This window comes from Thermobia domestica, chromosome 4 (genome assembly GCF_964235325.1).
Source record: "Thermobia domestica chromosome 4, izTheDome1.hap1.1, whole genome shotgun sequence".
Lineage (NCBI taxonomy): Eukaryota > Metazoa > Arthropoda > Insecta > Zygentoma > Lepismatidae > Thermobia > Thermobia domestica.
In genome coordinates, this window is record NC_137457.1 from 220,713,838 (window position 1) to 220,726,245 (window position 12,408).

The following is a 12,408-nucleotide window of genomic DNA, read 5'->3' on the forward strand; positions in this document are numbered from 1 at the left end:
TATTTTGTTTCTTCATTAAATAGTAAATGGCAAATTAAATTGTCATCCCCAACTACTTCCCAACCTAATTTTCGAGTACTCATTCGCACTTCAGTATTATGAGTTTATTCTGTGTTCCGAAACATAGATTTGAATTCCCTGTGGCTACAACATATGCGTCTTTTGCGCTAGAGTTCCCGTTAGATTCTCAGTAGGGGATCATGTGATTTTCCGATCCCACGATAGTCTATGTCGCATATAGCCTAGCTGTTGAACGGGACACTAAACTCCTAATCAACCAACCGAAATATATACTTGTAATTATCCGAACGTTGCTCGAAACACAGGCTTTCTACTGAATTCAATAGAATTTTGATTACCATAATTCTGAAAGATTATTATATTTATGCTGTACAAAATTAAATTCTAAATATTGCTATGTACTGTATAATTACAGAGTTCGTTTATGGTGAAAGTTAAATAAATATGTTTTAAATATGCACTAATTATTTGCTGAGGAAAACCATTATATTTTCATTAAAAATTAAATACTTGTTACAGTTTCACCAACTAACTTTTTGGCTTCATCAGACACTATGAGTTACAGGATAACTGTACAATCTTATATACATACACCAGCTAAGGCATCTTTCTTCTGATTGGCTCCTGGCAGCAGATCTAATCTTAACATAAAGATGACGTTAGATTAGAGAGGGACAAAAATGCGATCTACAAACACATAAGGGAAACGGTAATAAAGCGATGAAGTGGAACGCAGGACTTAACATAAACCAGAAGTGTAACAAATTGTTACAAAAGCTTAAAGAATAATATATATATATATATATATATATATATATATATATATATATATATATATATATATATATATATATATATATATAGGGCCGGATCCAGGATTCTCTGAGGGGGATGCACCAATAACTACCAATACATTTGAATTAAATTTGAGTATTTTAAATGCCTTTAGACATTTGTGATGTGAATGAGGAATACCTTTGGAAATGCTAAATATCTGCTCTCCATGAATTATTTTCTTTCAACCTTCAGAAAATTGACTTAAGCTGTTTATTGATTTTGCAAAACTCACTGTTAGCTTCTCACTTTAGGTAGTGTATATTTACAACGAAGGGGGGTGCACTTGCACCTTTGCAGCCCCCTAAATCCGGCCCTGTATATATACGGTATATATATATATATATATATATATATATATATATATATATATATATATATATATATATATATTGATTGATTGATTGATTGAAGCACATCTTGTATATGTGTGCATATTTAGGTGTAATAATGTTTATATGTTTATTTATTATATATATATATATATATATATATATATATATATATATATATATATATATATATATATATATATATAATCATATAAACATTATTACAGCTATACTTAGTTGAGATCGTCATTTTGTCTTATTAGCACCAATAGAAAGCATCTATATAGGAATTTTCAAATAAGTATACTTGAAGGAGATTTGCTGCTGCCAGGAGCCAATCAGAAGAAAGATGTCTTAGCTGTTGCATGTATATAAGATTGTATAGTTATCCTGGAACTCAAAGTGTCTGATGAAGCCAAAAAGTTAGTTGGTGAAACTGTAACACGTATTTAATTTTTAATGAAAATATAATGGTTTTGCTCAACAAATAATTAGTGCGTATTTAATTGTGTATATAAAGCAAACCTTCTACTTATGGAAAATAGTAGTAGGCCTTAAATTCACAAACACGTCTTTTAGTTTCAACCTTTTAGTTCTCTGCTTTGGACCTTTGTGTGTTTCCTGCATTGGACCGTTCAAGAACAAAGAAACTTTTTCTTCGAAACTTACAGGGAACTTCTTGCAAGCATGCAAACTTGGAGTTTAGCAGAAGTGAAGGCATAAGCTGCAACTGAAGTGAAAAAATAATCCCAAAACTCCGAATTTTTCTCTCCGAAGTAAGAATTTGAAAGATAAAGGGAAATTTACATATTAATGTCACATATAAATCACTTGTGAAGATGATTATAAATTATCATTCCTCTAAACAAAAAACTTTCATATTGAGTAACTCAGAAATATTAATTCAAACACAAACAATAGACTATTTCTTCTAAACAAAATATTTAATATTCCATAGAGTAAGTATTTGGTATAAGTAAACATAGAACTTACAGGAATGATAATTTCACCAATTCAACAATCATAATAACGTAGAAGGTTCCTTATAATTGCATGTTGGGTCGCTAGGATGATGTCACTGAAAATCAACTAAAACTTGTAAAATATTTCCTATAAACAAGAAAATCTGGAACTTGACAAGAAAAAATAAGGTTTAAATACTCACTACTATCACTATTTAATATACTAACTAACAGTTCATCTGCCTCTTTACGTACTAAGTAAATAATTCTAAATATTTTCCAGAAGGAAGTAACATTCCACCAAAAACATAAATGTGAAAAATAGAGCCAAGGTTTCATTTAGTTATCACTTTGTTGGGTCAGAAAAAGAATAGAAATCTGAATCGATGGCAAGTTCTATTAAATTCAAAATTAGAATATGAAATTTGCAAATTTAGTGTTGAGAACTTGTGAGACAAAGCCTTTCGAGGCGACTGTGTATAATTTGTTTTCAGCACTAAGATTGCAAATTTAATTTTCCGACTTTCGAATCTATATAGAACTTGGCATCAGAATACTTACCTAGAAGCTTTCAATTCTGTCAAAGATAATATAAGGAATGGTTTGAATCACGGTGAATTTCAAATGAATTTGTAAGTATTAAAAATAACTTAATCGACGCCAAATTCTATGGAAATCCGAAAGTCGGAAAATTAATTTTGCAACTTTAGTACTTTGAGGGCTATGGCATGGCAAGCTTTTCTCAGCGATAAGTTGCTAATTTCATATTCCGACTTCTGAATTTCAGTAGAACTTTATCATTTTAGATCTCTGTTCTTTCTCTGGCCCAACAAAGTGATAAATGCAGGAAAATTTAGCTCTATTTTTCAAATTTGTGTTTTCGGTATGATATTATATTACAGGGAGACAAATGAATCCAAAGGTCGTGGTCTCCGCTCTGGTGAACATGTATGGCATAACTGAATTGAGAATGAACAGATACGGATGCAAATTTTCAATCAAATTGTTTTGTTTCCATTATAAAACATTAATGTGGTTAAAACAATATATTTTGTGGGTGATTTTGAAGGTAATGAAGATGAAGTTGATTGCGAGATGACGAAAATGTGGGAATGACTTCAGTTTCACAGATTTGCAATCTGCACAAACATCACAAGCTTCTTCATCTGGAGTTTATGGAACTTCCTCCCCAAAAGAGAGAACGAGCTGTTTTGGACGACGAGCATAGAGAAAGTTCCTTCACTGGACTGCTGTTTCATATGTTAGAATTCTTAAAAAGAGGAAACTAGGAAAAACTGTTATAAACGAGTTCAAGTTGTTCAAAACTACGAAAACGTTGAATGAGTACGAGGAGGTTTTCAATCTGCTAAAGCCAACGATGAAAGCGATAAACGAGTCTGTTAAAAGATAAATTCCTTAAATTTAAGGAATTTAAGAAAATGGTGGAAACATACACTGTTATTCATGACCATACGCTGCGTTTGTGGGCCTTGAAAATGAAAGCAATCTTTGATCTACACAATCGTCTCAACTTTATATCACAATCCTGGGTTCTCCGATTCAAACGTCATTCGATTGTCATTCGTGCCATAACTCATCGCGTCAGCAAAAAGTAGAGATTAGATTAGGCCGACTAGGAAAAATGTTGCAATTGTTCCATAATGTATATTCGTGAGCTGATGTTGAATGAAAAACTACAGCCAGAGAATCTGTTGAATGTAGACCAATGCCGCTTTGAGAACAGCACTCTTACCGGTCTGTTCGTCATCGTGGCATTTTTATTATACGAGCTTCTGTTGGATCCATCAGCGCAACTACGCACTCATATATGATCTTCCCTGTTATCTCAATGCTTGGGGAGAGTTGAAACCCATTTATGCCGTGCTATCGGAATCATTCCAGCATCAAAACCCGGCGATCCTGCAAACATTAAATCCCTTGAAGGAAGTCGGCAGAAGTGTTCTTACTGCGAATAGACTGTTTGCAAACGCATACGTTCGTATCTGATCTTCATATTAACTGTCAATAAGCATTAACTGTCATTGATTCTTGCCTAAATTGATTCCAATAGCAATTTCCCATTGCAATCACGCTCTAATTGTGCCCTTCCTGTCTTCTGAAACTTCGTCAATCTTAACGTGTCTGCATAGTAGAAATTTGAAGCTAACGTGAAAATAAGATTATTCATAGATAGCAATGTTATTTTTAGGTATTTCTAACCCCTACACTCTTTTGATATTTGTCGCTCAGATTTTGTCTTTTCTAATTTCCATAAGCGCTTTACGAATATATATATACCGTGTCTAAATTTCTGATTGTTGGTGAAAACATTTATTTGTGAGGTCATAAATACATATAGAAAAGTACTGCCTAGGTTACCATTTACTTAAGATTGTGGTTAATCAAAGTTAGATAGTGTGTAATAATATACAGGTACGATTTAAAATTTTTACAGTTAAAACTCATTTTACTGTTCATTTTATTTTACTGTTCACAGTGTGTGTGTGTGTGTATGTGTGTGCAATACATGTTTGACTAGAAAACTTACCACTAGTTATCGGTAATTTAGAGAAAATACATTTTCTAAATGTATATTTATTTTCTTTTGGCCCTAGTCAAATGACCTCGTTTGTCTAGTCGAAAATTCGACGCTGGTTCTCACTACATTTCCCCATACTTTTTCTTATTTTCTTAAGAGCTAAGTAATACAAACAATATAGAGTACACTCCCGTTTATCCGAGATCATCGGAATTGAGGCTACCCGGATAACGAAAACTTCGGATAATAAGGAGGTGAAATGCATTTTGAGGTTATTGTATAAGTAGACTTTTCTAAACAAGTAAATGAATTTAAAATATCTTTATTATCAATATATCTAGTGTTAGTCTATAGAAAACTGATTTTAAAGAAATAATTCTGAAGGAAAACAGTTTTAAGAATAATAGAGTAAAATGAAATTGTTAATGAACAACACTTAATTTTACAAATACTAAGTTTAAATTTAGTTACAAGTACTAAAAAGTTCTTAGTTGTCTTTGTTTCAGAAGTTTTCCTGTGTTCTTTGCGGCCATATGATTATTCGAGTAGTAGAACATCATGATTAGTATACTCTTCTTGTTCTTCGACAAATGCCAATGCTGCTTCAATCGATTTCAGTCTGCCAAATGGAGATCTTTTTCTACTGACATCACCTTCTTCACTGTTTCCCTCTGATGCCATTACTAAATCGATGATATCGTTGTCTGTCGACTCAAAAGATTATACTTCTTTTCCATCTCTATCTTCATGTGTTATCGGCACCTCTGAGGAGAGTTGGTTGGGTAGATTAGTAAGCTCACCTACATTTTCCAAATAATATTAATTTTTGTTTAGATTATCGTTTTTCCTCATATTCGGTGAGATGCCTTAACTCTCTCGTCTTTCCATTCTTTTTGATCGTTTTTTCAATGTCAAAAATGTTAGGTCTACCCTATGATTTTTGTATTGTGGAATCTTTAACATCATTCCATGCCATACGCAACCAGTGACTAATATTTTTTTAAGTTAATATTTAAAATCTTCACGAACGTAACATTAATACTGTATATTTGCATCCAGTTATTACATCATGAAATTCAATGAGTAACAGTATAAAATTAACAAAATTTTATGTATTAGTTTAAGGTATTAAAAAACAATGTTTAACTCTGAAGTATTAGGTTCAAGCTGAAAATAAAAATAAAAATTTAAAAGTAATAATCGCCTTGGCTCAGATAGCCGGGACTCAGTCAGCCGTGAGTGTACTGTAATAATTTTGAAATGAGCTATCTCTATTATGTACAAAAAATGTGTTGCTTTCAACACATTTCATATAGCATAAAATTTTAAAAGCATAACAATTGTGACTCATAAAATGCGCATCTAATTTTCTATTCCCTAAGAAAATGCCTGCAAGCACCAATTATTACTTCATTTTATAACTTCTTGTACATATACTATCTGGCTCACTATCTTGGTCTTAGTCATTATCTGTAAACTAAAGTTAAAAAATGGGGGACGATTGTTTATTTTTAAACTCTTTACAAATAGAATTATTTGATTTTATTTCTTTTTACAATTGTAGCTTTTCTGGCCATTATGTGCGTCCGTTTCCGTCTCATCATTTTTATTCAGGGACAAAGTATGCTCTTAAAGCCCTGACAGAAGGATTACGTCAAGAACTTGCAGCTTTGGGAAGCCATATCAGAGTCTCAGTAAGTAAGGAAAGTGCACCTACAATTTAACGTAGGCTAACACATAAAATAATTACGCATGAGGAGCATAGTTTCAAAAGGTTTTTTTTTTTTTTTTTTTTTTTTGCTAACGAACTTTAACGGTTTTTAAATCTATTGGGATGAACTCTGTCAGAATACGTGATAGAGTTTATTCAAACTGGAAGTTTTTGTCAAAGTTTATAATATGAAGTAAGTCGTGTCTATAAGAAAGAAATATATCCACTTCGTTCATTCACTTCCACTGTAAAATTAGCAATTTTTGAATGTTTCATTCCAAATATTGAGAAACCATTGAAAGTCAATTTTGTTAAAAAAAAAAAAAAAGAAAAAAAGAAAAGAAAAACGAAAGATAGAAATATTCCCTTTTCAAAGTAAACTCATTATGTGTTCACAGTATATCAAATTTATATTGTATTATTAGAATAATAATGCAAGATAGGGTACGAAATCATAACAGTCGAAGTATGTGTGCGTGTATCGGAGGGAGAGAAGAGAGTAAAAAAACTCTTCACACTGGAAAGTTTAGACATAGAGAGTTCACATATTTGAACATCACTATTTAACAAAGTTTGATCGAATGTGTTAAATTCTCTAATTTTACATTTTTTTACATTCATTTGAGCATGATATGACAAGATTAGATAATATAAATATGTACTTTGCTGCTCTTTTGCAAAATTGCCAATTATTTACAATAGAATACTTGGCTCTAGTTTTGAAAAAAAAATCATCATGTAAAAAAGTATCAGTATGTTTCCCAATGTAATACGAATGAGAAATTTGTGGAAACATTGAACTAAAATTCTTGTTAGTAGCTATAGTGAAAGGTTATTAACATTTATTTAACTCTAATGTGACAAGTTAGAAAATAATTAAGCAATATACTATTCGGTAGACTTTTGTAACCCTATACATTAATCTCAAACGAATAAATCAATATCCCATAACATTTCGAACACTGGTAGTAGAACAAATTTGTGAAGTATTCCAGTAAAAAATAAATACATATAAACAATAATGTACAAGATAAACATTAACAATTCAGTAATGACAAATTCATTATTAACCTTAACATTTACAAAAATGTGTATCTACTTGGACAATATAATTTTGTGAAAGTTGGAGTTATAAGAAATGATAGCTCTTTCTTCCAGGAGAAATGTTTCAGAATTGTTTTACTGTACGCATGATAGTTGGACAATCAACATAATCATACAGACATGTCCTTTATTTGGAGCAAGAAATGTTTGCATCATTTAGAAAAACACGAGATAGATAGGCAAAAGTCTTACTCATTTTATGTTCTAAGAGGTAGGAATTAATACAAAGAAAAGAAAACTAATAATATACATCATTTAGAGACAGACAAAGCAGAGCAAAACAAAAGGAGAACACAAGAACAGACGGGAAAGAAAAGAGCAAAAGATATGGGAATAAATGAAATTTTAACGCTTGAGGATAAACAGTTCACGTCTTTTCTCCCTGCCCACTCTCTCTAACTTAGGATTTTCTCCCTTTATGAGATAAATCCCTCTCAGTAACAATCGCGAACATAATTTACATTGCGCAATTCCATGAAGAAACAACTGTAAATCCAGACTTGGAATCAATCCAAGAACCTTTAGAATGAGAGTCACACATGCTGTCCACTTAAGCTACACAGACCATATCAGACATGTTGTTAAATCAGCTATTAAACTCGAAACTGTTAAAGAGTCACCCCTGGTTCTATTTGAAGTTTGAATTTTATTTACAAATCTATAAGTTTTAAAAACAATTTCTCCATAATTTAAATCAATTTTTCAACTAAGGCTTTTCACTTTCCGTCAGATTTACAGTCAGTAGCCTATCAAAGTGCCTCATATCGACCAGTAATTAAATTTCCAAGATTATTGTTGCGCTACTAGACCAACATTCACCCCTTTGTTTTCCGGGTTTGGTTCAGTTTATGCTCCTCGATGACCCTGTAATTCAGGTGTGTGGTTCAATTGATACAAATAGATAATTCCTAAACCATAGAGAAAGCAACAACAGAAAATATTTCTATTTGCAGTCCGTCAGCCCAGGCCTTGTTAAAACAGAAATGGTGGCTGTATCCATGAAAGTTCGAAGTCCGGAACTTACTGCAAAAATGAATTTAATAGAAGCAGAAGACGTGGCAGATGCTGTAATTTACATATTGTCAGCTCATCATAGAGTTCAGGTAAATGGTTATAAAGTAATACTTGTCATCGAGAACAAAGTTACTATTGTTAACAATCGCTATTAATTTAACTAATCTAAATAAGTCAGGTTACCAGGGCCGGATTTCCCAATAAGCCCGGTAGGCCCGGACCTATGGGCGCAAGCTCACAGGGGGCGCACGGCCGAGAGAAAAAATTAAAAAATATCTAGAAATAAAAATAAATAGCCATAACTTAACATATTTTTTTAATTGATTTAAAAAATCAGGCTAATAAAGCATTCTGATTTTGAAGTTCATTGGAACAAATAATTGTTGGTAAAGTTAAACTATTTTTCAACATTATGCATCAACTTCGTTACAACATTGATCTCAAACACGAGAGAACTGGCTGTAATTTTTAATAAACGTTTTTAGGAAAGTAACTTTAACCAGACTAGGGGGCGGAAAAAAATATTGGGCCTAGGGGCGCGAAAATGCTAAATCCGGCCCTGCAGGTTACACATCTATCCGGACTTGGTCCGTTCTCTTGGATTTTGTTCATTGTAAATACTGTTCACACATTTAAGACCTAATAATAATCCATTGACGTAAAATGTATTAATGTTTAATACATGTTTATGTTAAATAACAACTCGGTACAATTGGTAATGCATTTTAAAAGGAAAGGATAATTCCAATTTCAAAGTTCAATATATGAGGAGCAGTGAACTCAAAATTTGGAACTGTCTAACTCTTGGTTGTCTCACACATTTGTACCATACGTTCTCGGTGCGTAGAACGTTATTGAAAACACTCGGAAGTACTCGAATCTTCCAGAAAGGAGACCAAGCAGCAGAACACATCCGTTGTGTAATTTTATGAAAACATCGTTTCAAAAAAGGTGAAAGTAATAATATCACTAATAATAAAAAATATCCAGTGTTTATATAAGAGACAGAAGTAACTTTCTTTTAAATAAATGAAGTTTATGCTCTGAATAGAAAATTGAAAAGAAAAATGACGAAAACAAAGGTGGGTTACACCTAGTGCAAAGGGGCGGTCAAATCATTACGCACCATTTTTTTTGGGGGGGGGGGTAAAGATGCAACACACTATACTGTGATATAGCACTAACAAAAGTGAACATTACATTTAAACGTACAATTAAAAATCAAGAGTATTAGAAAACAGTTTATTATAAGATTGGTAAGAAATATTAAAATTTTAGAAGGGCAGGCAAAATTGGCTCCACTCACTAGATTTATTACTTTGATTTGAAATAAATACCCCTATTGATCGAAGACGATTCACCTTATTCTCATTTAATTGCACCTGTAGATGAAAATACAATGATTTTCAAAGCAATGAGAGTGATGAGTTTATTAAATAACAGTGTAAAATACAAAGAAAGCAAAATTGATTTCCAAATTTAAGCTGTCAGAATGACTTGGGATGTATTAATATTGATATCTTATCTTTTAGATATATTCTCAATCTGTACTCTACTAAATATTAGGAATGCGCACGAGTCAAATCGAATCGAAATTTAAGCCTGTCTCGACTCGTCTCGAGAAAATGTTGTCTCGACTCGTGTCTCGACTCGAAAATATGTTTCTGCCTCGGCTCGACAGTTTCTGTCTCGACTCGACTCAAATTTGAGACGAGACGTCTCGAAATTCGAGTCGAGACAAAATATACGAGTTAAAATATACGCACACATCAGCCAGAACATTATGACTACCTACTTAATTGTCAGTGTGTTCACCTTTGGCACGGATAACAACGGCGACGTGTCTTGGCATGGACGCAATGATCCTTGAAAGGTCACTGGAGAGAGTTGGCATCACATGCGTACACACAGGTCACCTAATTCCCGTAAATTCTGGGGAGGGGGGCGATGCGCTCTGACGTCGCGTTCAATCACATCCCAGATGTGTTCGATTGGTGCAGATCCGGTGAGTTGGGCGGCCAGCACATCACTTGGAACTTGCCCTGTGTTCCTCGAACCACTCCATCACAATCCTGGCCTTGTGATATGGTGCATTATCTTGTCAAAAAATGCCACTACCGTTGGAAAACATGGTCGTCATGAAGGGGTGTACGTAGTCTGCAAGCAGTGTGCGATACGCCTCGTCCGTCATGGTGCCTTGCTCGAGCTCAACTAGACACATGGATGAAGTGATGAAAATTTTCCGATTCATAAAAACATACTCCACTTATTCCTACATCTTTGTTTAGCCGTGATGTGAGGTGGAAAATTTTCTTCTATATTTTTCCGGAAAATTTTCCGTTCTTAACAAATATCAGTGATCATATTCTTAACAAATATCAGTATTCATAAAATTGATTGAATTCATGTATAGAAATGTTAAAAAGTGAAAGATAGTTTAAAGAACCTGAAAATGTTCATGGCTGAGACAATTTTCAATACTATGTAGGAACAAGTGAAACAATTTTTCATGAATCGAAGAATTGGCTGCCCTATACAGTGATGAAAATTTTCTGATTCATAAAAACATATTCTTCTTATTTCTACATCTTTGTTTAGCCATGATGTGAGGTGGAAATTTTTCTTCTATATTTTTTCGGAAAATTTTCCGTTCTTAACAAATATCAGTGATCAAGTAACAGTTCCTCAGTATTCATAAAATTGATTGAAATCATGTATAGAAATGTTAAAAAGTGAAAGATCGTTGAAAGAATCTGAAAATTTTCATGGCTGAGACAATTTTCAGTACTATGTAGAAACAAGTTAAACAATTTTTTTCATGAATCGAAATATTTTATGTCTTGTATGGAAAAATTGAAGAACTTTTTATGAGTCGGAAAATTTTCATAATTTTGAAGCAAAAAGTAAAACAACTTTTTGTGAATTGGAAAGTTTTATTGCTGTGTAGAAACAAATGAAAGGAAAAAATGAAATGAAATCTTTAAGTTTTACGTCCCACGGTTATGCCGGTTAGGCTAAAGGAGACGGTACAAATGAAAGGAATTTTCATGAATCAGAAAATTTTCATCATGATGTAGAAACAAGTGCAAACACTTCGTAATCCGGACAATTTGGGATATTATGTATAGTGATGTTTGGTGGAAAATTTTCCACTATATTTAACAGCATATTCAGCTATAAAATTCAATTCCTGTAGAGGGAAGTTAGACAGCAACAAATTATCATTTTCCAATTAGCTTTCGGAAACTAAAAATATACAGTGTTTCTCTCTCTCTCTCTCTCTCTCTCTCTCTCTCTCTCTCTCTGTGTGTGTGTGTGTGTGTGTATGTGTAAAGTGCAAGGAACATACTTCGAGTTCGTAGAGAACAAATATCCCATTCCAATATTTTAAATGTAACAAGAAATTTAAAACAAACCTTTGTAAATTTATCAATTTCAGAAACAGAAAATTCCACTACTTTTTCACATGTAGGCCTGTCTATGTAATGAAATAACTACATAAAAGTTCCTTATGAAGATTATTTTTGTAACAGAAAATAATCTTCATAATCTTCAAAAAATGATTTTATTGTGTTTAACACTCGTAAGTCATAATTTCAATATTGGAATTTTGTATAATCAACATCTTAGAGCAGATATTTGTATTGTAAAACTACCATTAGTATGTATAAAATGTCTTAGAAGTAATGACGATTCGATAGAACAAGTACATATATATAAAAGAAAAATGTTTTTATTTTGTAAATTAAAATATGTTTCTTTTATTATTTTATTGGAAGAACAACTACACAAATCAGCTTCCTCATTAGTTATATTTCACTTTCTCTTCTCAATGAATATATGAATAAATAAATGTTTATTTCCAGAAAATGGTCATTATTTGCTTTCATG

General features: G+C 32.5%; 1 protein-coding gene across 1 annotated transcript in view; it reads left to right on the top strand.

Moving 5' to 3' along the window:
- The window catches only part of LOC145683040 (dehydrogenase/reductase SDR family member 11-like), a 105,344-nt gene that overhangs the window by 53,481 nt on the left and 39,455 nt on the right, over positions 1–12,408 (top strand). The window contains exons 4-5 of the mRNA XM_081754398.1: positions 6,253–6,382; positions 8,457–8,606. Coding sequence (XP_081610524.1) covers positions 6,253–6,382; positions 8,457–8,606 — 280 coding nt within the window. The remainder of the gene's footprint in view (positions 1–6,252; positions 6,383–8,456; positions 8,607–12,408) is intronic.